The sequence below is a fragment of the Balaenoptera acutorostrata genome, chromosome 17 (genome assembly GCF_949987535.1).
Source record: "Balaenoptera acutorostrata chromosome 17, mBalAcu1.1, whole genome shotgun sequence".
NCBI lineage: Eukaryota > Metazoa > Chordata > Mammalia > Artiodactyla > Balaenopteridae > Balaenoptera > Balaenoptera acutorostrata.
In genome coordinates this window covers 32790204-32818137 of record NC_080080.1, presented here as the reverse complement: position 1 = coordinate 32818137, position 27934 = coordinate 32790204, and the positions used below count along the sequence as shown (strand labels likewise).

The following is a 27934-nucleotide window of genomic DNA, read 5'->3' as shown; positions in this document are numbered from 1 at the left end:
GTCTTGGTCCTTAGTGCTAAAATTAAATTCAATATTAAGTTTGATTTAAAAATTTTTTAAACAGGTAACTTTTATCAGGTTAAGGAAATTTCTTCTCTATTCATTTGGCAAAACTTGCCCGTAAAACTATCTGGGTGTAGAATCTTATTTTGACTCTTGATTTAATTTCTTTAATAGCTATTGCATTCATTAGTTTTCTAATTCTTCTTGAATCAATTTTGGCAACACACATGTAGAAAATGATTCATTTTCTTCTAATTGTATAAAAGTATCAGTATAAACCATTCATGATATTCCTTTATGGCTTCTAACATCTCTATTATTATATTTATAACTATAGACACTTGTTCCTTTTTTTTTTTTTAATTTTTATTTGTACCATTCCTCTTTTTTCTTCACTCTTGCCTTGAGATCTGTCTTTGTCTATTTTCCTCACTCTTTCAGAAAACCAGTTTTTGGTTATTTTTTCTATTTAATTATTTTCTGATCTTAACTTTATTTTTTCTACTAAAGATTTACCCTGTAGTTTTTCTTCTAAACTCTTGAGAAAATGCTGAGCTTATTTATTTTCCATCTTACTAGTTTTTAAATCAATGCATTAAAGCTGTAAAATTTTCTAAGTACTCTTTCAATGTATTCCAACAGCTTTAATATCTAATACTTTCATTATGGCTATTTAAAAATATTTTGAGTTTCACTGTGATTTCCATCTTTAATGCAGAAGTTATTTAGGAATATGTTTCTGAACATATGGGTTTTTAAAAAATTGTTGGTTTCTAATTTAACTGCATTATGATCAGAGAAAATGTGAATGATGTAAAGTCTGGAAATACATTCAGAATTCCTTTATTTAATACATAATCAATTTTTAAATAAATGTCACATATGTCTTTGAAAGGAATGTGTATTCTCTATTCACTGAAATAGGTATAAACATTACACACATATGTAATACATGCGTCTACTGAATCAAGCTTGTTAGTTTTATCAAATCTTCTCCATTTTTACTAATTGTTTTCCTGTTTAATGTATTAAATTCAGATTAAAACATATGTTTAGAAACTTCCACTGAATTGTGCACTAGTCAAACCTGGTCAAACTTGGTAACTCCCCCCACAGTCTGCTTTGCTTGTGTTTTATGCTGTGTTATTAGGTACACAACATTGAACCATTATTATATCTTCCTAGTGGATTATTCCATTTGTTACTAATACTTTGTGTCTTAAGGTCAATTACAACTGATGTTAACCTTCCTGCACTAGCTCTCTCTTGATCTGTACTTCCATAGCTTATCTTTCCCTATCCTCATTTTTTAGACTTTCTGTTGGTGCTGTTTTAGGTATGTTCTTATTAAGCCCATTGGAGAGGGATCATATCAATCAACCAACCAATAAACCTGATTGGATAGTCTATCTTTTAAAGGGTAAGTGAGTTTTTTTGATTGAATAGCTTTTCTATTTGGGGTGGGGAATGGGGTTCTCATTTCCCTCCTTTCCTGTATTAATAGGTTTTTGAGGGTTTTTTTAAAAAGTTTCTTTCCCTCTGAGAATTCTCTCAAATTCTCAACTTCAGTAGAAAAATTTACAACTTTATTTTTACCCATCTGTAACTGAAATTTAACATTTCCTTCACTTATGAATATAAACAACAAACCATGAATAGTTTTTATAGTACCTCTCACACTGTCACCAATAGAAATCACAGATAATTTCATCTTACATTTCAGTTTTAATAGAGATCTAGAATAACTATTTACACTCAAAACCACTTTGAAATTATAGTAATTGTTAAAAGCATGGCTTGCTCACTAATATGTTAATAAATAAGCATATATGTACTATCATATTATAAATTTGTAAAAATACCTGATAGCTATATTTCAGGAATAACTGGTTCCCTTTGTAATGCTATGTGTTTTGTTTTATAAATTTAAAAACATTCTGAGAAAGGATCTATAGGTTTCACCAAACTACCAAAGTGTTCATGGCATAAAAAAGGTTAAGAAAAAAAAAACCCTATATATTAAAGTGTACAACATCTGTAGTAAATCTGTATTCCAACTTGATTTTGTTGGCTGTTTTGGTTAGTATTAATGTTTTTCAAACATTCTAGAAATTTGGGTTGCATGCTTTTGTGAAAGATTTTTGGTGCTGTTTTTGTTTTGTTTTTTAAATTTTATCTCCTCCTATGTTCCCCCACGGCATCTGTTTTGTAGCTACCTCCACTTAGGTCTCCATTCCAAAACCAGTCCTAAGATGGTGGTTCAGAGTAATATTATAGACCCCGTCACAGAGTCAGTGGGGACTTAGTTAAATTCCTATTTATTATGGTATGTCTCCTACCTTTCTAAGCTCTCAGCCCCATGAAAGTTCAAGCAGTGGTTAGTAGAAGCTTTTTTCAGCCTCCTTTCTTGAGCAAAATAGCCTGACCCTACTCCTTGGCTTCAAGCAGGGAACCAGAATCCAATCCTCTACCTCCTGTGGATAAGGTGGCCTTTGTGGATTTGGGCAGATTTAAAGGGAAGGGATAAAAATGCTTATGTATCACCATCTTTAACCAGTTTTATAAGGAGAGGTCTAAATATTGTTTGTTTATAGTTGGTAATTTTAGTTTCTCTCTTTTATCTAGATTTTAATTATTTTAAACTCAGGAATGAATGTTGATTTTGTTTTTACCAAAAAGCTTTAAAACATCTGTCTAGTCTAGATAATCATATCTAGATAATCGTATCTCTTCTCTGACTTGTTAATATGGTAAACTAATTTAATATTTCCTAATATTGACTCAATTGTGTGTCTAAATGAGCTGAATTTGATTATGGCATAAATTTCTTTTGAACAATATATTTAAGATATTACACCAATATTCACAAGTGAAACTTGACTTTCTTTGTGTATTATGTGGGTGTGTCATCTTTTTAAAGTTTGGTATTACCATGTTAATGGTTTCAGTAAGAACTAGGACGACTACTAAAATTACTTTCTGATTTTATGAGGCTGGCTGTGTAAATCCAAATTTGTTAACTCCATCCAGAATTTAGGAAATCTTCCCTTAGATGTGGAGCTCACCTCCAATATTGTTCTGCATTTCAGTATTTTGCTTGGTTTTTAGCGTAGCTTTGTGAAATCTCAAGGATCCAACACATGATCAGAACCAGATGGCGGTGTTCCATGTCACCTCCTTTGTGCTGGCAAGAATTTCCAAGTTTTACATAACTGAGCTGGTAGGCTGCAAATTTAATTTGGGGTTGGATTTTTAGGTTAAAAGAAAAAAAAATCTCCAAGAAGCCTAGTTTTATGTTTAAAAAATATTTGGAATCCCTATGGCAAAATATTACTTTGTAAACACATTTGTACTTAGTCATGTTATAAGTAACAGAAAATAGGCATATTGTTCAGATTCCAACATTGGTACTGCTGCAGAAGGATAACCTTAATGGTACATCCTACCAATCCATCAAGCAAGGGAATCATACTTCTCACAGAGGAGTGTTACAGCTTCCACAGAAGCTCGGCTCCAGTGTTCCAAAAGATGTGGCCTGGGGCAGAGAGGCACCAAAGGAAAACATACCATATGTCCCTGTTTTACTTCCACAGAAAAAAAGGGGATAGACTACAATTGTGTTCCTCAAGAGACTGGTTTTCTCATTAGTTAATGAATATAAAAGAGGAACATGGAAAGATTCAAAAATAGGCTAAATTTACAATCTCATTTGTAAAAAATTGTAAAATTAAGGGATGTATGTCTATGATCTGCAAGGTCTCTTCTAAATCTAAAATTCCATGATCCTTACCTATAAAAATGTAATTAATGAAAGAATGTCAAAGATGCCTTTGTGCTGTCTCTGTGACAGGAATGGCATTCTTAACTGTGTTATGGTTCTCTGTTTAGGTACACTATTTTTTTTTCTCCCCTTCAGGCAAATTTTTTTTTTTTTCCTAATAGCTTTTATATAATTTCCTTAAGCAAGCAATATCTAGTTCCATTGAATGTTTCCTCCTTAACATCTTACTCCCACAGTTTTTCTCTGCAATTTTAAATGTCTGTAAATGAATCTTAATTTTCCTGATTTATATCATATTTATTCTTAGGATCTTAAACTTATGGTTATTTCCCCTAGGAATATCTTTCATTTTGTATTCTTAACAAATATTCTATTGTCTCAGCGTTATGAAAGAAAGAAATTTTTCTAGACACAGTATTTATCCATCCTCAGCGTATTTTAAGTTTTATACACAGACATAGCCTACAATCATGTTTTAACTCATTACAGTAGAGGACTCTACTAACAAGACCAAGATTATGGGTTAGATCTCCAAGTGGATTACTGAGTCCTGTTTATTTGTCTCATGGCCAAAGATTACACTGTTGATCCTAATAAGCTGTTTTGCAAATGTGTACCTTTTGTTAAAAAACTGCCTAGAAGAATACGGATGGCTCAGTGCAAATTCATTACCGCCATTAGAAAATATTCAAAACACATGCCCTAATAAAAGAGGAAGAATGGGTTGCTATTCCTACCCTCAAGATGGTACTGATAAATATAATTTACTATATTTTCTGAAAAATCATCTTTTTATATTACTGCATGTTGAGCAATGATACTTGGAAACTGAACTTATACTTTGTAATAAAATATCATACAATAATACAGGAAGGTATCAGAATTACCTTATAGTAATAATTTCCCCTGGGTTTGCCCTTATGAACCAGCTACAGTTGATTCTGGCAGGATATTCAGAAGGCCAGCCTGGGCTCGTGATTATACCACTTGGTACTCGAATTTGTTCTGGAGTTTCTCCACAAGCTGGAAGATAGTCAAAGCAATCTTAGCTAATTATTATACTTTAAAACAAAGCATTAAGTAAATCAGTATTTATTTAAAAATAAAAAACTTCAGACATCAAATCATATACAATAAAATATGGTATTGCCGACCTTAAAAAGCTTTTATTATTCTAATGAAATCATTTTATTTTCTTCCCTTTTAGTCAAAGTATCTTATTCTAATTAAATACAACGTTTTAGGGAGGTGTGGAAGTTTTCAAATTGGATCCCTGAATAACATTAAAATTGTTAAGATTGCTAGCTTTAGCCATGGAGATCAGTTGATCCATCTATCTTTTTTCAAAATTCACTTTTAAATTTAGTTTATTATAAACTACCTAAAGTTCAACTTTACTGAACTACTTTTTGGACACTTTAAATTAAAAAAAAATCAGATAAATAGTCTTCTGAACAAAATAATTAAAGGAAAGCACATATAAACATAACAGTAAGATGCTGGGTTGTTAAGAAGTTAGTGGATGATTGGATAAAGACAGCAAAACATTACTTCAGAATTACTTCAAAGCAGTTCTTTAATTCATTCCATGAATACTTCGGAACTTTATTACAGGGTCATAAATGATTCCTAAATTATTTTAAAAATAAAGGTTTGAAATGGTCAGTGATTAAAGTAGCATGATGTGGTTAGATATCTAAATATTTTAGGATAGAGAATAAATTCAAACTACTACCAACACTTTCCCTGTATTATTCTCCTTTCATTATCTTGAACTCTCACAGTTCACATTTTACCAATCCAGAATTCAGCTGATAATCTGACAATTTATTCTCCCTTAATTTATAAAAGAGTCACTGGTTACAAGAAAATGCAATGAATGTTTAAACCTTCAGGAAAATGTAAAATCTTGGAACCTCTTATCTGATACAATTTTGACAAACTGGATTAGCTTATTTTTAAAGTAAGAGCTGATTAGAAGGAGCAAATTAGAAGTGGGGAGAGCAGCTGCCAAAATGACCATTGTGTGTGTGTGTGTCTGTGTGTGTGTAATAGAGGTTACAGTCTGCTCAACTTAGGGTAATTATGCTAGGAAGTAATTTTACAAAGTTTGTATCCATAATGATCAAAATAAAAGCAAGCTATATTGCTCAAAGAGTCAATACTTATTTCTATAGAATTACCCATTCCCTGAAAAAAACATGCAATCGAGGTTTTAAACCTCTGCAGGTTCATGCCTAAAATGCGTCTAGTCTGGAATTAGGGTATACCGCCAAAGGGATCTTGATTTTAATCACTTTTCAAACACAGAGATTCATGGCATAAAACACAAGGGTATAATATATCAAGAGCCTAGCATACATCTTATTGCCCACACACAAAGCTTCCAATTTTTTTTCCGTTAAATTTCATTAAGAGTAAAATTTCCCTTACAAAACAGTGCAATTTGATACTTTAGGAAAAGACTAAATTTATCCAAATGTGATTCTATTTTGGGCTTATTAACACTGAAGTGCCAGAGTTTTGCTTCTAACCTTGTTCTAATGAGTTATTATCACAATAATTAATGAAAAGATGCCCTAAATCATTTATAAGACCTTTTTTCTTTCTTTACCTCCTCTTGCCAAAGCATTTTGTAGCAGTATACTGAACAAATTCTTAAGTTCATGAAGATACAAACATACAAATAACTGGCAAAAACTATTATCATCTCTCCCCCAGGATGTAGAAAACTGTTCATTTTCATTAAAAGATTCATTTACATTAAAGAGAATAATACAATTTTGAGTTAAACTGTGTTTAACTTACAAGTATAACACTGTAAATGGCATATAAGTACTGAAATACTTATTAGCTGATCTAACAGCAGTGAGACACATCCAAAAACTGGGTAGGAATAATCTATGACAAAGCAAACAACTCTTAACCTTTAAATAAATGGAGATGGAGAGACTAATTATAGGGAAAAACTGGAAATAATTTTATTAGGTTTTGCTTAAAAATTTTTTCCCCAAACATCTGAGAAACCCATAGGTGGTGCTCTTATACCAAAGACTAAAGAAATGATGATCTGGTATGGATGCTCAAAAATACTGTTGTGAATACTTTATTTTCACACAATTGCCAAAGGATAAGACATACCACTCGTAAATAAGAGTGGTTATTTTAAGATTCAGTATCTTACATTTCTAATTCACTTAGTACTTTTATAACATTATTTATAAATATTAATGATTCTCCCCAATCAAAAACAAAATTATTTTCTCTTAATGGGTTATGAATACGTATTTTGCTTAAATTTTGCAACATGACTGAGTTTGGCATTTTGTTTTAGATCCAGCCAGTGGCTTTTTATCAACATTTTTATACGTACAATATTAATACATTGGGCATATAGATTAATATACTCTAGCAGAAGCATAACTTATTCCCTTTTATATATGAGAAAGAATAAATCCAAATGTTCAAACAGTGTGATAAACATTAGAAATCATAGAAAAATTTCCCCCCCTTTTGAGCTTAGAGTTTGCCTATATATACTGGAAGATTTGGAATCAGAAGACCTAGATGCCATCTGTTCTATCTGCCACTATTAGCTTTGCCACAGTATAAACTACTAAACCTTTTTAAGACTTGGTTTCCTCATGTGTTAAAATAAGGAGTTGCTGTTTGAATATCTCTAAGGTCTATTTCAGCCCTAAATTATGGCCCCCCTCATCATCATAATATATTTCCACTATATTTCTGATACTTATCAGGATGCACTGATACATTTTTTTCGTATTTCATCACTTTGCATTTTCTCTTTGACCCACTGAGATCACACTTCCAATTCTTACCTTTACCCCTTAAGAACTGTGTTAGCAAGCAAAGGCCATCACGGAGCTCACCACCAAATCAAATGTACCCTCACTCCCAATGGTACCTGGTCTCTCCAGAGCATCTGACAGTGATTTTTTTCCTCTTGATACTGTACTACCTTGACTTTGCTGACATCACTCTTCTGGTTCTTCTAACTCAGACTATTCAGTGTTAGTTCTCTAGCACTAGATCCTTCTTCCTCAGCCAGCTCCTGATATATTGGTGTTCATGGTTCATGCCCAAGCCTCCTACTCTTCTCACTCTCTATGGAAGATCTCATTCACTCCTACATTTCCACTATGATCTATAGTTCATGAGTTTAAAAATCTTTAACCCAGAGATTTTGCATAATCAAGGGCCCACTGGACATTCCAACCTCAAATTCAACATGATCAGAACTGTGTGTTTCTCAAATCCTTCTCTTTATTCTATATTCTGAACCGTTATTATCTTAGGCATCATATTTGGCAAAAGGAATAGTCATTTCACCTAATTCAAGTAAAAAGGAAACTTACTTTAAGAATACCACAAGCAGGGGCTTCCCTGGTGGCGCAGTGGTTGAGAGTCTGCCTGCCAATGCAGGGGACACGGGTTCGAGCCCTGGTCTGGGAAGATCCCACATGCCGCAGAGCAGCTGGGCCCGTGAGCCACAACTACTGAGCCTGCGCGTCTGGAGCCTGTGCTCCGCAACAGGAGAGGCCGCGATAGTGAGAGGCCCACGCACCGCGATGAAGAGTGGCCCCCGCTTGCCACACTAGAGAAAGCCCTTGCACAGAAACGAAGACCCAACACAGCCATAAATAAATAAATTAAAAAAAAAAAAAAGAATACAAGCAATCTCAAGGATTTTTTAAGCATAGGAAATAAAGCTCACAGCAACTAAAACTAGAAATCTCAAAGTCAGAACCTGAGGCTGCCTTCACCACCTCTTAAATCAAGGCTTGCTTTATCTCCTATACATCTGCCCCAATCTTCCAACTGGCTTTCTGAGTCCTCTATTTTTCCATTATTTCAGTATCTTATAATGATTTCCCATTCGCAACTTATAATAACACTTCAGCTTAAGTATCTACCATCAACGGTAATTTCACTGTTTTCTTATTTTGTTATATTTATACTATTACTCATTTCATATTATACCCTTTTACATAAAGGATTTGAGGTGACTTATTATTGCAATCAGTTTGATAATACTTAAGCATCCACTTCCTCAAAAAACTGCCTACCACATAGAGTGCTGCAAGAATTAAATACAATTATTTTGGTAAAGGAATTAGCACACCGCTTGGATTACGGCAAGTTGTTAATAAATAACGTCACAAGATATGCCAAATCAGATTGGTTGGCAGTAATGCCTGGAATGAGGTACTGAGATGATTACTAAGGCAGTGTTCAGGCTAAATGGGAAAGAGGGCAGTGACTGTTCATTTAATATGTGCTGGGCACCATTACACTCTTGAAAGAATGGGAAATTATGCCACAATTAACTGGTTATCTGACATGGGTTGGGATACATACTCACAAAACATTGCTTTATGGAATGAATTTCTTTTTGCTCTAAAGAAAATTTTTATTTGGTTCTGCTAGTTTTAACCTCATCTTTCTAGATTTTGACTATATTCCACTTTAGGATGTACCAAACCTGACCTTCTCTTACCTCCATTTATTCTAGCCCTATCTTCTCTACTGTTTACACATAGTTATTTTATCAATAGCTACTGTCTGGTTATTTCTTCAATAGAGTTAGTTTATATGTAATTGGCAAATAGAGGAATCTTGTCAGTATAATGCAAAGTTGTGAAAGATCTTATTCCTAGCATATTAATGACTTGAAGTAACCAGGGGCAGGAGAAAACCCCTACAGAAGCACCTTCCTTTACTGCAAGAAGTGGTTACTTTCACTGGTTTAAAGAATTACTTGACTTTCCTTTATATTAAGCTATCTTGGGAGGCTGCAAGTATAGACGGAGATGTGAACACCTTTCCCCACTATCAAAATAAAATAAAACAAAACACCTTAATTGATGAAGGGTATCTCCGAATTATGTTTTTAGTTTTGATTAAACTGGTCTCCACTAGAAGCAAATATCTTCACGGAGGAAGTATGAACTCCAGAGTACATGGCTGCAAAGTACGGACTGGGTCTAGGTGTAAACGTCAGAAGATATCTGTGCTGCCATTTGGATCGATATTTTACTTGGTAGCACTAAACTTAAAAAGTTATACAGCTGGAAGCAATCTGTACCAACACTACTTTTCTCATAAGCCCTGTTAGTTTAGTGTTCACTTTTGCAGAATGTGAGATTTTCCAGGAACACAAACATGGCATTATGGCAGGAACGACTGTATTTTAGTCTTTGCTCATTTTGCTTCCTTAATATTTCTCTTAATAACCAGTATCAACTTTTTGTTCTCAGAACACAAATATCTACCAAAAAAAAAAACTATTTAATTTACTTTAGTCAGTATCTTTCGATATAAACAAATGCTCATGTATTTTGGATGATGATGATGATATGTAACTCTACTTTTGATAAATTTCCCATAACTCCAGAAACAGAAGCTCCCAAATTAAAAGGGTTCTAAACATTCATTCAAAAAAGGTAGCAAAAAAAAAAAAAAAAAAAAAAGTAGCAACTTTCAACTTGGATAGAGACTTCTTCACAGGAGAATGCAGTGATTAGGTTATCTGATTAGTCCCTAAAAGCCTATTTCATTTGTAGTGAATCTAGTGTACAGGATATTTGGAATGAAAAATAAAAGAAAATGGCATTATTACAATGCTACTGGTTAAAATGCACTAAAAGGCTAAACTAAATATATACAGTTTTAAATTTATCATGTATGTCCTCAATTAAGAAAAGGAGAATTAACTGAAGAATAAATAGGTAGAGATTCTCTGATGGAGTTCTTAATGAGATTTTGATAATTTCCGGGTTTAAAACACAGAGATCTCACTGTATAGTTTAGAAAACAGGACAAAACTGATTGAGAAACACTCAAGACTTCATGTTTATTCTGATACTAGTTCAATAATCCCACAGAAAAGCAAATAACTATGGTTTTAAAACTAGATTAGTACACCATACCTATTATCTTTAAAGCAACCATTTAAAAAATATAAACTGTTCAAACAACCTCTACTTTAGAGGCCACATGGGAGAGAAGAGGGTAACTTCAAAGTAACGTCAAACTGCCCTTCAATTTGAGATTTCATGGTTTTTAAAGCTTGAAAAAAAGAGGCATGCAAGGAAATTTATGGTTAGAAATGAGCTACTTTTAAAAGAAAAAGTACAATTTCCTGTTCCACAGATGAAGAATTGGATTTCTTTTCAAAACTGACAAGGGTTGTTGGCATTTTATGACTAGAAGCGACCTGCAGTCTTTGTGCCTTTGGTTTTAACAAACCACAAAACTAAAATATAAGTAAAAATCAGCTATGTTTACTGACCACCTTAAGAACATAAGATACAATACGAAAAGCACAAAAGAGGAGCATGAAGAAAATTAATGCTCTCATAGGCACTGAAGTTTTGTAAAAATGATTTATGCTTATTAACTGAATCCAAGAAACATATAAAATATAAACAGGTATGAGAGCATACAAGACAATATGATCCTAAATGATATAATGCATAAAGCAATTTAAAGCAATGTATCATAGGGCATGGGGTATTATTAAACAGAAAAAAAAAAAAAGGCCTATATTTGGGCCTGCATTATGTAAGTCAAGTTTACTCAACTATTAACATAGTATTTCTTTCATTGAAAAGAAGTAAAAAGAGCACATTCCAAATTAGAAGAACTTAATGACTCAATTCTATAGATACTAGTTAAGGCAAGATAGGCTACTGCTAAAAGAAGTGATATGATACAAATATTCTGTAAAGATTACTTTGCTGTACTGTAACCTGTGGGAAGGGAAACTGGTGAGGCAAAGAGATCAGCTAAGAAGCAAATACAGAAGCTCCTCTACTTGTAAAATTTTACTTTATGAAAGTTTCAGCATGAAACAAAAGCACGCTCACCCTGTTCACAGCGAAGGACAGCATTTATAGTCAACAGTGGTCACTGTCATTTGGCCATCTCGTTTTTCAGAGTATAGAGTTTTATAAATACTAACTCCATTTTGGCTGTTAAATACAAAAGCAATTCCACATGTTGAAAATACGAATAAGAAGGGTTTGATTCCAACGGAAATAAACGACATTAATAAAATACCATCTTCAAAATAAAAAATTAGTAAGCACATGGTGACTGCTGAACAGCCATATGGGATGAGAGTACGAATGATTCTGAGGGTAATAAGTGAATCAAGCCATAAATGGAAAATGCTGTGCCTATGTAAGCAATAAAAGGCACCGAGACATGGGAAAATTAAAATGTATAGTTAGATGATCAGTATGGAAAGCAGATACCAACTGGCCCACTGTTAATTTAGGAGAAGGGCACCAGCTTGAAAACTTATGGCTAAGTATGGTGCACAGTGCTGAAGATGAGATTTTTGTTGCAAGTCAGAAGCTTATGGTTCACAAGTTCAAGGCCCATGAGTATACTCAAAGTGAGGCATGTGTGGTCAGGTCTCTGGGTCCCATGGCTGATGATAATGTTACTGCCTACCAGGTACTTCCTTTTCTTGTGTCTTTTCGCGTTTAATTCTTACTATTATTAGTCCTATTTAACCAATGAGGAAAAAATGGAGGCACAGAGAAGTTAAGTTATTTTCCTAAGGTCAGAAAAAGTAAGTGTCACAGTTGGGATTGGAACCCAGGCAGCAGGCTTCAGAACTGCACTCTTAACCACTAAGACACACTACTGCCCACTAGGGAGCTCCCTATGACACCTGGAATAATTATCAGGGGGTGGGTGGAAAGCTGCCTCCATAGAATTTCAATAAAGATAAAAACAGTCTGTTTTGGTAAAAAATGTCTTGGTCCTATATTAATGTGGAGAGAAAAGGTATAGGATCAATGATAACACAGAGAAAGAGGGTATACTTAGATTTAAAGCTTATAAAGACTGATTCCTATTTGCTACAAATCTATATGGGGCCTGCAGGCAGGAGGAAACTGCTCCTTAGTCTCTTTGGAATTAAAAAAATGACTTTGTAAACAGGATTCTAGAACTTCCTTTAATAATAAAACACACACATATATATACATTAACTATAGGTTAGCTGATTAGGGAATGGGGCAGAATAGAAGCAATAAGGGTATGCAGTGAATGCTGAGGGAGCTATTTCAAAGGAAAGAAACAGAGAAGAGGAAAGTAGAGAAGGCTGGGTGATTAGTGAAAAGTGGTTGTGTTCTTAAAGATGCTTAATACTGGACAGATGGGTCAGAGTTTACAAAGCAAGCATACTTAGTATGAAGGCCATGGGTCACTGACAACACAGGGCAAGTACCAAGTGAGTATCAGAATCTGCAAGATGAATGATGTGGAAGTACAAGAGTGGTCCTTTGGCCGGTTGTGCCCCGTACGACACAGCTCAGCCCTGCCACTCAACAGGGAACCAAAGAAGTCCTGGCCAGGAAGAAACTCCTTCAGTTTGAAAATCCCCTTCTTGCAACTTGACTGGGTTTGTTGCTCACACTTAGCATCTTGATTTCTTTGACCCTTGTTGCCCAGACTCCTTTAATACCTGAGCTGTCATAATGGAAATGTCAGAACAGTCAACATACTAAGGATGGACTGAGCCGGAAGGAGACAGAGGTTGGACATGATACTATCCCTGAGAATTACTCCAAATTTCATTCTAACTTTTTCAAGAAGTCAGCAAACTGAACTTTTCTTTTTAGGGAAATAAGTAGTAGCACTCTAACAGCAATATTTACTAGTCTAAGATGAGAAAGCTTTTAATTATCATTTAAAAGGTAAGAATCAGGGCGCACCTTCAAGATGGTGGAGGAGTAAGACGTGGAGATCACCTTCTTCCCCATAAACACATCAAAACTACATCTACATGTGGAACAACTCCTACTGAAACCTACTGAACGCTGGCAGAAGACCTCAGACCTCCCAAAAGGCAAGAAACTCCCCACATACCTGGGTAGGGCAAAAGAAAAAAGGAAAAAGAGAGACAAAAGAATAGGGATGGGACCTGCACCTCTGGGAGGGAGCTGTGAAGGAGGAAAAGTTTCCACACACTAGGAAGGCCCTTTACTGGTGGAGACGGGGGGTGGCGGGGGGGAAGCTTTGGAGCCACGGAGGAGAGCACAGCAACAGGGGTGCAGAGGGCAAAGCAGAGAGATTCCCGCACAGAGGATCGCTGCCGACCAGCACTCTCCAGCCCGAGAGGCTTGTCTGCTCACCCGCTGGGACGGGTGGGGGCTGGGAGCTGAGGCTCTGGCTTCGGAGGTCAGACCCCAGGGAGAGAACTGGGGTTGGCGGCGTGAACACAGCCTGAAGGGGGCTAGTGTGCCACAGCTAGCCGGGAGGGAGTCCAGGAAAAAGTCTGGACCTGCTTAAGAGGCAAGAGACCATTGTTTTGGGGTGCGCAAAGAGAGGGGATTCAGAGCACCGCCTAAATGGGCTCCAGAGATGGGTGCAAGCCACAGCTATCATCGTGGACCCCAGAGACAGGCATGAGATGCTAAGGCTGCTGTTGCAGCCACCAAGAAGCCTGTGTGCGAGCACAGGTCACTCTCCACACCTCCCCTCCCAGGAGCCTGTGCAGCCCGCCACTGCCAGGGTCCCGTGATCCTGGAACAACTTCCCCAGCAGAACAAACGGCACTCAGGCTGTTGCAACGTCACCTTTGCCGCCGCAGGCTCGCCCCGCATTCCGTACCCCTTCCTCCCCCAGGCCTGAGTGAGCCAGAGCCCCTGAATCAGCTGCTCCTTTAACCCCATCCTGCCTGAGCGAAGAACAGACACCCTCAGGTGACCTACATGCAGAGGCGGGGCAAATCCAAAGCTGAACTCCAGGAGCTGTGCGAACAAAGAGAAAGGGAAATCTCTCCCAGCAGCCTCAGGAGCAGCAGATTAAATCACCACAGCCAACTTGATGTACCCTGCATCTGTGGAATACCTAAATAGACAATGAATCGTCCCAAAATTGAGGCGGTGGACTTTGGGAGAAACTGTAGACTTGTGGTTTGCTTTCTGCATCTAATTTGTTTCTGGTTTTATGTTTATCTTAGTTTAGTATCTAGAGCTTATTATCATTGGTAGATTTGTTTACAGATTTGGTTGCTCTCTTCTTTTTAATTTTATATATATATATATATATATGTATTTTTCTTCCTTTTTCTCTTTTTCTGAGTGTGTATGTGTATACTTCTTTGTGTGATTTTCTCTGTATAGCTTTGCTTTTGCCATTTGTCCTAGGGTTCTGACTGTCCGCTTTTGTTTTTGTTTTTAGTATAGTTTTTAGCGCTTGTTATCACTGGTGGATTTGCTTTTGGTTTGGTTGCTCTCTCTTTTTTTTATTACTTTTTAATTTTTACTAATTTTTTTCTATTTTAATGACTTTATTTTATTCTTTCTCTTCCTCCCTCCCTCCCTCCCTCCTTCTCTCTCTCTCTCTCTCTCTCTCTTTTTCTTTCTTTTTCTCCCTCTTCTTCTGAGCTGTGTAGCTGACAAGGTCTTGGTGCTCTGGCCGGGTATCAGGCCTGAGCCTCTGAGGTGGGAGAGCCAAGTTCAGGACATTGGTCCACCAGAGACCTCCCAGCCCCAAGTAGTATCAAATGGTGAAAGCTCTCCCAGAGATCTCTACCTAGCTCCACTCAATGACCAGCAAGATACAGTGTTGGACACCCTATGCCAAACAACTAGCAAGACAGGAACACAAACCCACCCATTAGCAGAGAGGCTGCCTAAAATCATAATAAGGACACAAACACCCAAAAATACACCACCGGACGTGGACCTGCCCACCAGAAAGACAAGATCCAGCCTCATACACCAGAACACAGGCACCAGTCCCCTCCACCAGGAAGCCTACACAACCCACTGAACCAACCTTACCCACTGGGAGCAGACACCAAAAACAACAGGAATTACGAACCTGCAGCCTGTGAAACAGAGACCCCAAACACAGTAAGTTAAGCAAAATGAGAAGTCAGAGAAATACACAGCAGATGAAGGAGCAAGGTAAAAACCGACCGGACCAAACAAATGAAGAGGAAATAGGTGGTCTACCTGAAAAAGAATTCAGAGTAATGATAGTAAAGATGATCCAAAATCTTGGAAACAGAATGGAGAAAATACAAGAAACATTTCACAAGGACCTAGAACTAAAGAGCAAACAAACAAGGATGAACAACACAATAAATGAAATTTAAAATTCTCTAGAAGGAATCAATAGCAGAAGAACTGAGGCAGAAGAACAGATAAGTGACCTGGAAGATGAAATAGCGGAAATAACTATCACAGAGCAGAATAAAGAAAAAAGAATGAAAAGAATTGAGGACAATCTCAGAGACCTCTGGGACAACATTAAACGCACCACATTTGAATTATAGGGGTCCCAGAAGAAGAAGAGAATAAAAAAGGGACTGAGAAAATATTTGAAGAGATTATAGTTGAAAACTTCCCTAATACAGGAAAGGAAATAGTCAATCAACTCCAGGAAGTGCAGAGTCCCATACAGGATAAATCCAAAGAGAAACAGACCAAGACACATATTAATCAAACTATAAAAAAATTAAATACACAGAAAAAGTATTAAAAACAGCAAGGGAAAGCAACAACTAACATAAAAGGGAATCCCCATGAGGTTAACAGCTGATCTTTCAGCAGAAACTCTGCAAGCCAGAGGGAGTGGCAGGACATATTTTAAAGTGATGAAAGGGAAAAACTTACAACCAAGATTACTCTACCCAGCAAGGATCTCATTCAGATTTGACGGAGAAATTAAAACCTTTACAGACAAGCAAAAGCTAAGAGAATTCAGCACCACCAAACCAGCTTTACAACAAATGCTAAAGGAACTTCTCTAGGCAGGAAACACAAGAGGAGGAAAAAACTTACAATAACAAACCCAAGACAATTAAGAAAATGATAATGGGAACATACATATCGATAACTACCTTAAATGTAAATGGATTAAATGCTCCAACCAAAAGACACCGACTGGCTGAATGGATACAAAAACAAGACCCGTACATATGCTGTCTACAAGAGACCCACTTCAGACCTAGGGACACATATGGACTGAAAGTGAGGGGATGGAAAAAGATATTCCATGCAAACAGAAATCAAAAGAAAGTTGGAGTAGCAATTCTCATATCAGACAAAACAGACTTTAAAATAAAGACTATTACAAGAGACAAAGAAGGACACTACCTAATGATCAAGGGATCAATCCAAGAAGAAGATACAACAATTGTAAATATTTATGCACCCAACATAGGAGCACCTCAATACATAAGGCAAATGCTAACAGCCATAAAAGGGGAAATCAACAGTAAGACAATCATAGTAGGGGAGTTTAACACCCCACTTTCACCAATGGACAGATCATCCAAAATGAAAATAAATAAGGACACACAAGCCTTAAATGATACATTAAACAAGATGGACTTAATTGATATTTATAAGACATTCCATCCAAAAACAGAAGATTACACTTTCTTCTCAAGTGCTCATGGAACATTCTCCAGGATAGATCATATCTTGGGTCACAAATCAAGCCTTGGTAAATTAAAGAAAACTGAAATCATATCAAGTATCTTTTCTGACCACAACGTTATTAGATTAGATATCAATTACAGGAAAAAAACTAAAAAATACAAACACATGGAGGCTAAACAATACACTACTAAATAACCAAGAGATCACTGAAGAAATCAAAAAGGAAATCAAAAAATAGTAGAAACAAATGGCAATGAAAACAGACAACCCCAAAACTATGGGATGCAGCAAAAGCAGTTCTAAGAGGGAAGTTTATAGCAATACAATCCTACCTCAGGAAACAAGACACATCTCAAATGAACAACCTACTCTTACACTAAAAGCAATTAGAGAAAAAAGAATTTAAAAAACCCCAAAGTTAGCAGAAGGAAAGAAATCATAAAGATCAGATCAGAAATAAATGAAAAAGAAATGAAGGAAATGATAGCAAAGATCAATAAAACTAAAAGCTGGTTCTTTGAGAAGTTAAACAAAATTGATAAACCATTAGCCAGACTCATCAAGAAAAAAAGGGAGAAGACTCCAATCAATAGAATTAGAAATGAAAAAGGAGAAGTAACAACTTACAATGCAGAAATACAACGGGTCATGAGAGATTACTACAACAAACTCTATGCCAATAAAATGGACAACCTGGAAGAAATGGACAAATTCTTAGAAAAGCACAACCTTCTGAGACTGAACCAGGAAGAAATAGAAAATATAAACAGACCAATCACAAGCACTGAAAATGAAACTGTGATTAAAAATCTTCCAACAGGGCTTCCCTGGTGGCGCAGTGGTTGAGAGTCTGCCTGCCAATGCGGGGGACACGGGTTCGAGCCCTGGTCTGTGAGGATCCCACATGCCGCCGAGCAACTGGGCCCATGAACCACAATTACTGAGCCTGCGTGCCTGGAGCCTGTGCTGTGCAACAAGAGAGGCCACGATAGTGAGAGGCCCGCGCACCGCGATGAAGAGTGGTCCCCGCTTGCCGCAACTAGAGAAAGCCCTTGCACAGAAACGAAGACCCGACACGGCCATAAATAAATAAATTAAAAAAAAAAAAAAGAACCGTGTGCTCTGACATATCTCAAAATGGTTCCTTTAAAAAAAAAAAAAAATCTTCCAACAAACAAAAGCCCAGGACCAGATGGTTTCACAGGCCAAGTCTATCAAACATTTTGAGAAGAGCTAACACCTATCCTTCTCAAACTCTTCCAAAATATAGCAGAGGGGGGAACACTCCCAAACTCATTCTATGAGGCCATCATCTTCCTGATACCAAAACCAGAGAAAGATGCCACAAAAAAAGAAAAGTACAGGCCAATATCACTGATGAACATAGATGCAAAAATCCTCAACAAAATACTAGCAAACAGAATTCAACAGCACATTAAAAGGATCACACACCACGATCAAGTGGGGTTTATCCCAGGAATGCAAGGATTCTTCAATATACGCAAATCAATCAATGTGATAAACCATGTTAACAAATTGAAGGAGAAAAACCATAACATCATCTCAAAAGATGCAGAAAAATCTTTTGACAATATTCAACACCCATTTATGATAAAAACCCTCCAGAAAGTTGGCACAGAGGGAACTTACCTCAACATAATAAAGGCCATATATGAGAAACCCACAGCCAGCATCGTTCTCAATGGTGAAAAACTGAAACCATTTCCACTAAGACCAGGAACAAGACAAGGTTGCCCACTCTCACCACTATTATGCAACACAGTGTTGGAAGTTTTAGCCACAGCAATCAGAGAAGAAAAAGAAATAAAAGGAATCCAAATCGGAAAAGAAGAAGTAAAACTGTCACTGTTTGCAGATGACATGATACTACACATAGAGAACCCTAAAGATGCTACCAGAAAACTAGTAGATCTAATCAATGAATTTGGTAAAGTTGAAGGATACAAAATTAATGCACAGAAATCTCTTGCATTCCTATACACTAATGACGAAAAATCTGAAAGAGAAATTAAGGAAACACTCCCATTTACCACTGTAACAAAAAGAATAAAATACCTAGGTATAAACATACCTAAGGAGACAAAAGACCTGTATGCAGAAAACTATAAGACACTGATAAAAGAAATTAAAGATGATACAAACAGATGGAGAGATCCATGTTCTTGGATTTGAAGAATCAACACTGTGAAAATCACTATACTACCCAAAACAATCAACAGATTCAATGCAATCCCTATCAAACTACCAATGGCATTTTTCATAGAACTAGAACAAAAAATTTCACATTTTGTATGGAAACACAAAAGACCCTGAAAGCCAAAGCAATCTTGAGAAAGAAAAACGGAGCTAGAGGAATCAGGCTCCCTGACTTCAGGCTATACTACAAAGCTACAGTAATCAAGACAGTACGGTACTGGCACAAAAACAGAAATATAGATCAATGGAACAGGATAGAAAGCCCAAAGATAAACCCACGCACATATGGTCACCTTATCTTTGATAAAGGAGGCAAGAAGATACAATGGAGAAAAGACAGCCTCTTCAATAAGTGGTGCTGGGAAAACTGGACAGCTACATGTCAAAGAATGAAATTAGAACACTCCCTAACACCATACACAAAAATAAACTCAGAATGGATTAAAGACCTAAATGTCAGGCCAGGCACTATAAAACTCTTAGAGGAAAACATAGGCAGAACACTCTATAACATAAATCACAGCAAGATCCTTTTTGACCCACCTCCTAGAGAAATGGAAATAAAAACAAAAATAAACAAATGGGACCTAATGAAACTTAAAAGCTTTTGCACAGCAAAGGAAAGCATAAAGGAGGTGAAAAGACAACCCTCAGAATGGGAGAAAATATTTGTCAACGAAGCAAGTGACAAAGGATTAATCTCCAAAATTTACAAGCAGCTCATGCAACTCAATATCAAAAAAACAAACAACCCAATCCAAAAATGGGCAGAAGACTTAAATAGACATTTCTCCAAAGAAGATATACAGATTGCCAACAAACACATGAAAGGATGCTCAACATCACTAATCATTAGAGAAATGCAAAGCAAAACCACAATGAGGTATCACCTCACACCAGTCAGAATGGCCATCATCGAAAAATCTACAAACAATAAATGCTGGAGAGAGTGTGGAGAAAAGGCAACCCTCTTGCACTGTTGGTGGGAATGTAAATTGATACAGCCACTATGGAGAACAGTATGGAGGTTCCTTAAAAAACTAAAAACAGAACTACCATAATACCCAGCAATCCCACTACTGGGCATATACCCTGAGAAAACCATAATTCATAAAGAGTCATGTACCACAATGTTCACTGCAGCTCTATTTACAATAGCCAGGACATGGAAGCAACCTAAGTGTCCATCAACAGATGAATGGATAAAGAAGATGTGGCACATATATACAATGGAATATTGCTCAGCCATAAAAAGAAACAAAACTGAGTTATTTGTAGTGAGGTGGATGGACCTAGAGTCTGTCATACAGAGTGAAGTCAGAAAGAGAGAAAGAAATACCGTATGCTAACACATATATATGAATCTAAAAAAAAAAAAAAGGTTCTGAGAACCTAGCAGCAGGACAGGAATAAAGACGCAGACATAGAGAATGGACTTGAGGACATGGGGAGGGGGAAGGGTAAGCTGGGACGAAGTGAGAGAGTGGCATGGACATATATACACTACCAAATGTAAAATAGATAGCTAGTGGGAAGCAGCCGCATAGCACAGGGAGATCAGCTCCATGCTTTGTGACCACCTAGAGGGGTGGGATACGGAGGGTGGGAGGGAGACACAAGAGGGAGGAGATATGGGGATGTATGTATATGTATAGCTGATTCACTTTGTTATACAGCAGAAACTAACACACCACTGTAAAGCAATTATACTCCAATAAAGATGTCAAAAATAAATAAATAAATAAATAAATAAATAAATAAAAGTTAAGAATCAGTGCAAGCAGAAAACTTTATATTAATTTATAACTCACACTCCGGAGACTCTTTCATTACTTTCAGACTTATTTCCAGAAATCATACATTTCTACGGCAAGCAGGATATCCTATATCCAGGAAATCCTATATCCAGAATGAATATTAAATGGATATTCATTCCTCTGTATTAGTACAGATACTTAAGAATGAACACAGCAATATCTTTATTCCTATTACTTTTAGTGATTTTTTTAAGGACCAAACTATTCACTTGGTCATCAACTCTATTCAAGGCAGGTAATTCCTTGCTCTCTTAAAGCTCACTAATGTCCAGAACAAACAAATAATAATCAGAGGCTACATGGCAGTAAAATAATATGTATTTTAAAAAGTCAAGATAGGTACAAAATATGGAAAAAGAGAGAAGGAAAAATAGAAAACACAGTTTTTTTAGTTCTAATAGGGTCACAGCACAATATGAATAAGATCAGAAGAGTACTCTTAATGGAACTAGCTAACTAGCTTTATCCTAAAATTTCTAAGGGCAAGAATAATTTTGAATTTTGCTAGCAAAGCATAAGATAAAATGAATCCAGAAGATTCAACCTTTTATATCTTTTTTTTTTTTTTTTTTAATTTTATTTATTTATTTATTTAATTTTGGCTGCGTTGGGTCTCCGTCTCTGTGCGAGGGCGTCTCTCTAGCTGCGGCAAGCGGGGGCCACTCCTCATCGCGGTGCGCGGACCTCTCACTATTGCGGCCTCTCCCGTTGCGGAGCACAGGCTCCAGACGCGCAGGCTCAGCAACTGTGGCTCACGGGCCCAGTTGCTCCACGGCATGTGGGATCCTCCCAGACCAGGGCTCGAACCCGTGTCCCCCGCATTGGCAGGCAGACCCTCAACCACTGCGCCACCAGGGAAGCCCTTATATCTTTTTTTAAAAGGACATAAAAGGGCAATTTTTTTCCTGGAAGAGCATAAAAACGATTGATATGTTACCTCCATTTTCTAAATTTAAGCACTCCAGGTGAATGAAATGCTAAGCAAACTACGACTTCTATTTCCTGAATGGGAAAAACTATTAATTTCTGAAGTTTACTGTGATTCTTGCTGGAAACATAGAAGAGGTAAGGCAGAATCAGCACATGAGCAAAGATAAATTGGCCTTGGAGTTCACAATTTTCTAAGTCATTTCTATCAGCCTTGATACAGTTTTTAGTATACTCACATCTTCTTCTGAGAGTGTTCCAATCTTGGTGTCTTCTGTCAAGAGTGATACCCAGAAACAAACCTAATATCAGACTCTGTTAGGGAGGAGTAAAGAACTATGATGGACTTTGTTCTGGATACTGTATTTCTATCACTGCAGCTTAAGATCAAATCACCCCCTAACTTGTATTGGTCTGTTAGTCAACTTGAAAACCAAAATCCAGTTTGCTTACCTGCTAAGTGACTGGCTTTTGCACAATAGATGCATAGTATCTTTAAATCCATGCCTTAGCAAAACTACAAAAACTTAACATGATCTCATACTGAAGAATTATTCTCAAAGTAAAAAAAGGTTTATTCTCAAAGTTAAAGAATGGAAAAGAAAATGTCAAATGTTTGAATGCAACTTGTTTTTTACCTTCAATGGATCCGGCCCACTCACTTGAAAAGATAAACTTCACTTCTAACATCTAAGCAGCGCACACTTCTGTCACATTACAACCTGTTCTGTCTATGGTACTGGTACATTTAATGTTCCGCTGTTGAGTTTATTTATTGTTTATTATAGTAATATACAATTCTAAGATATAACAATCTTGCTATAAAAATGTAATTGTTCAGTAAATATGTGACAACATATGAAATGTTATGACTATGTAAATGCTTCACATAAAATATATTATTGTATAATAAAATGTTGTAAACAATATTTAATTATATAGCATATATTACATGTAAAAGTATATATAATATATAATATAATAAACATTTATAATATATAAACATTATAATACTATATACTATAGTACTATATAATACTACCATTACTTTCTTTTCTGAAACTTACAGGCAATGCTCTACTCCAAAAGCTGAAGTGTCTCAAAAATAAACTCTGAAGGCAGGCAATGCCTTTAAAAATTAATAGTTTCCTAAACTAATGTGTTGTTGGTTTTTAAAAAAACTGTACTCTGTCTTGTATTCTCCACTCACTTTCTTCATTTGAAGGACAGTTTCTTGGGTTCACACTAAGTTCTATTTTTATATTCTAAAATCCTAAAAACCCTAAAATATATAAGCTTTCTTTTTTTTCTCTCCGTTTGAAACATGGATAAAAGACACTGTATTGGTCAAAAGAATTGGTGAAATTCTTTTTCATAAGTTTAGCAAGAGGTCCAGGTATTTAACTGAATAATTGAAAATAACATTAAAATAACAGGAAAGGTACAAAGGGCCACTTGCACCTGCTGCTTTATTCATGCAACTTTTCTAAATTTAAAAAAAAGCTGGAAACTGCTATCAAATAATTATAGTTTAAGCTTCATTTCCTTTCAGACTTTTTGTTTGGAAGATCTGAAAATTCTAGGATAATAAAAGTATTACCAGACTAGATGTTCTTCCACAGAAACTTCAAAATACCGTATTATTATTTAACTGTGGTTAAAACAAAAGCCATTTTACTACAGTGCTCCACACTTCTGTAAAATGTTGCTAAACAATCTGTAAGCAAACTATTGCAATTTAGAAAATAATATCTCCTACTTTAAAAGGCCACAACTAAATTATTAGTTTAAAAAGGCTTATAGGACCAGCAGTGTGCTAGGCCTTTGAGTACTAGAATAGGAACTATAAAATGAAAAAATACAAAAGCAAGAAAGGGTGATGATTTTGATGAAATAAAAATTCTGACAGAACATAGGAAGAACAACGCCTAACAACTACTGTTTTCTATACTCTGCTAATTCAGTTAATATGAACAAGGATTAAGAAAGAAACTTCCCAAGCAGATAACTCTCTTTCTCCACACTCAGAAGTTTCAGCCTTGCCTGACAAAAGATTTGAAGTCAAATGTAAAGTAGACTCAAGATAAGGCTAATAAGCTCAGGTAGAGCTTTTAGCTACAGATGTTATGAGGTACGAACATTTAGCAGCTGTATCACTGGTGAATTGGGAATAACGTGTTAAACTTCATACATAAAAACTTTCTAGTCGAGAAAGCACATGCCCCAACATCTGTTCCTACTAGCAACCAGAAAATCTTTTTTAAATTTCAGGGTAGTTTTTGCCTAACCATAAAAGAAAGCCAATCCTATTCTTTTATTCTTTGCAATGTCACAACTCCAGGCCATGAATCAAAAAGAGAAGTAAACAGTTACATTTCTGAACAGTTTGGGGAAAATAAAAGGTTGGGACTTTAATAGAAACATAGTAAGAAAAAAGTTACACCAGAAAAACATGATTATATGCAGTGTAAGTGCTCTCATACCTTGCAGATAGCTGTGTAGATCAGTACAATCCTTTTTGAAGGCAATCTGACAAAAGGTTTCTAGAGTCACTAAATTATTTATGACCTTTGATACAGTAATTCCAATTCTAGAAATCTATGCTAAAGAAATAATCTCATAAATTAAAAAAGGGCTAAATATATATTAATATGTTCCTTGTAACATGATCCAGACTAGGGAGAACCCATTGGAAAAGAATCCATTGATATGTTTAAGAACATTACAATATAGCCACAGGATGGAAATTTTTTTTTTTTTTTTTTAATAAATTTATTTATTTATTTATGGCTGTGTTGGGTCTTCGTTTCTGTGCGAGGGCTTTCTTCAGTTGCGGTGAGCGGGGGCCACTCTTCATCGCGGTGCGCGGGCCTCTCACTGTCGCGGCCTCTCCTGTTGCGGAGCACAGGCTCCAGACGCGCAGGCTCAGTAGCTGTGGCTCACGGGCTTAGTTGCTCCGCGGCATGTGGGATCTTCGCAGACCAGGGCTCGAACCCGCGTCCCCTGCATTGGCAGGCAGATTCCCAACCACTGCGCCACCAGGGAAGCCCCCCAGGATGGAAATTTTATACAGGCATTAAAATAACTATGAAAAAAATATATTCCATAAAATGCTAAATAGAAAAGGCAGGAGATAAAATTAGTTACAATCCAAATGCATATACAATTATCTTTAAGGTATGCACAGAAAAAGTACAAATGAAGTAAACTATAATATTATTAATTAGACCAAGAATGCAGGGTTAATGGGTGATTTTCGTAATCTTTTTGCTCTTTTTCCAATTTTTCTAAACGTTTAATGAAACTTGTATAATGCATAAACAGAATTTGTGAAAACAAGTAAAAAACTGACTTGGAAGTAATCAAGAGTAATGAGGACATAATCAAATTATATCTAGAATTACACTTTTTTTAAAAAATTGAAGTATAGTTGATTTACAATGTTGTGTTAGTTTCAGGTATCCAGCAAAGCAATTCAGTTATACATGTGTATATATGTATATATCTGTTCTTTTTCATATTCTTTTCCATTATAGGTTATTACATCTAGAATTATTCTGACTCAAATAAATATAGATTATAGAGTAAAATTCAATTAAAGTGGATACATATTAAAAATCAAATATATTTGTTCAATGTGTATAAATCAATCTGATCTAAAAAAATGTTTCATTCTATGTAGTAGATGAGCAATACATTAGCTATTTTACAAATTTAGACATTTAACAAAGAACATGAGGCATTTAATTTAGACATTTTTTAAAAGAACATTAAAATAGCCTTCCTATTGTCTCATATATACAATTATATTACTTGCAGTTTCTATGATATAATTTCATAATGATTTTCACATATTATTAGATTTACAAAAATACCATTTGTCTTTTCTCCTTTCTCTATTTTATAAATGAAAGCAGATTTAAAATTCCGAACCATGAAAAGTTCTAAAGAAAAAAATATATAAAAAAGAATACTTTGGGCTTCCCTGGTGGCGCAGTGGTTGAGAATCTGCCTGCTAATGCAGGGGACACGGGTTCGAGCCCTGGTCTGGGAAGATCCCACATGCCACGGAGCAGCTGGGCCCGTGAGCCACGATTGCTGAGCCTGCGCGTCTGGAGCCTATGCCCCGCAACGGGAGGGGCCGCGATGGAGAGAGGCCCGCGCACCGCGATGAAGAGCGGTCCCCGCACCGCGATGAAGAGTGGCCCCCACTTGCCGCAACTGGAGAAAGCCCTTGCACGAACCGAAGACCCAATACAGACAAAAATAAATTAATTAATTAATTAAAAAAAAAAAAAGAAAATCCTTAAAAAAAAAAAAAAAAAAAAAAGAATACTTTATCCAATCATTCTTTTCCATTATACCACCACTAGATGTATACTTTTTGATAATTTACATTGTCTTATGACAATTCCTATAGCATAAGGACCAGCAAAAGGACAAAAACGCATCTCTAAGCAAAGATTTGAGGAGGAGGAAGATGAAAATGACTAGAATGTTAGAAGTAGAAACAAATTACCCTAAGCATAAGAACCCAAACTATATTATCAAGCAAAAATTGTTAATTCCCATAAAAATTATATGAATAAACAAAACTAAGTACTTAGTACTACTCACAATTAAATAAAGTAAGAAAAATACTAAGTCATTTACTACACACCAGACATTGTAACGAGGCCTTTTAAATAAATTCATGATCTAACTTAACGTGGTCATTATTTACCATAGGATTTACTACATTAAGGCCACATTACAGGGGCATTTTTCACATGTCTACTTTCTCCATTAAATGGTAAGTTGCTGTGGCAGTACTATTTTACTTACTGCTAGCTCCCACCCTTCTTGGCACAAGGTGCACATCAGGTGTTTAATACATGCTGAATGAATTTAATTCGCTACAGATAGGGTGGCTCTACCTCCCAAACTGTCCAGGACAGTTCTGGTTTTGCCTGTGGTATCAGCATTATTAAAAACAGTATACCCTTTTGCTTTCAAAGTGTCCTGATTTGGACCACAAATTACCTGAAAACACTGCTGCACGTAAGTTAAAATTCTTTCTAAAATGTCATTAAAATTTCCAGAATGCAAAGAATGAATGAGCTAAGGCACTGAGCACTGTCAAATAAAGTAGCAGAGGCGAAAAGAGCAGGTGAGGAGCGGGAGCAGGCAGCAAGAGCACTGAGCCACCTCACCACTTCTGCTGCTTGCTGGTCTCAAGATAAAGCAAGTCCTGCATTTAGAGATTCTTCCGAAAGCTAATTTTCCATTTATACCAGCACTGAAAGGGCTCTCATTGCAACTGGGGATGCAAGGAATTCAGAAGGCTTATACTATATCAAGCATTACACCTTCTACAGTTCCATATTGACTAAATAAAGAAAAATTGCAATGAATCTGTATATCCAAAAGCACCTTTTGAGAGAGCATTCATTTATATTTTTAATGGTACGACTGGAATAGACTTCATGTTATTCTTCTCTTTCCATAGAAGAAAGATTTTATAAGACCAACCTTCAGAAAAACAGTAAGGCATAAATAAGGTTTAACTGAGCTCCGAAATTAAGTAATTTATTGACACATAAATACATTTAATTAAAACTAACTCATTTTGTTACGGGCTGAACTGTGTCAACCCCAAATATGTTAAAGTCCTAACTGCCAGTACCTCAGAATGTGACTGGATTTGGAGACAGGATCTTTAAAGAGGTAACTAAATTACAGTGAGGTCATATGGGTGGGCCCTAATCCAATAT

At 36.1% G+C, this 27934-nt stretch overlaps 1 protein-coding gene across 3 annotated transcripts in view; it reads right to left on the bottom strand.

The window, feature by feature from the left end:
* The window catches only part of LRP12 (LDL receptor related protein 12), an 84749-nt gene that overhangs the window by 15596 nt on the left and 41219 nt on the right, over positions 1-27934 (bottom strand). For 2 of the 3 annotated variants that reach the window (XM_057532117.1, XM_057532119.1), the window contains one exon: positions 4672-4807. In XM_057532117.1, coding sequence (XP_057388100.1) covers positions 4672-4807 — 136 coding nt within the window. Of the gene's footprint in view, positions 1-4671; positions 4808-22420; positions 22497-27934 lie in introns of all 3 variants that reach the window. The other variant, XM_057532118.1, reaches the window with a different exon arrangement.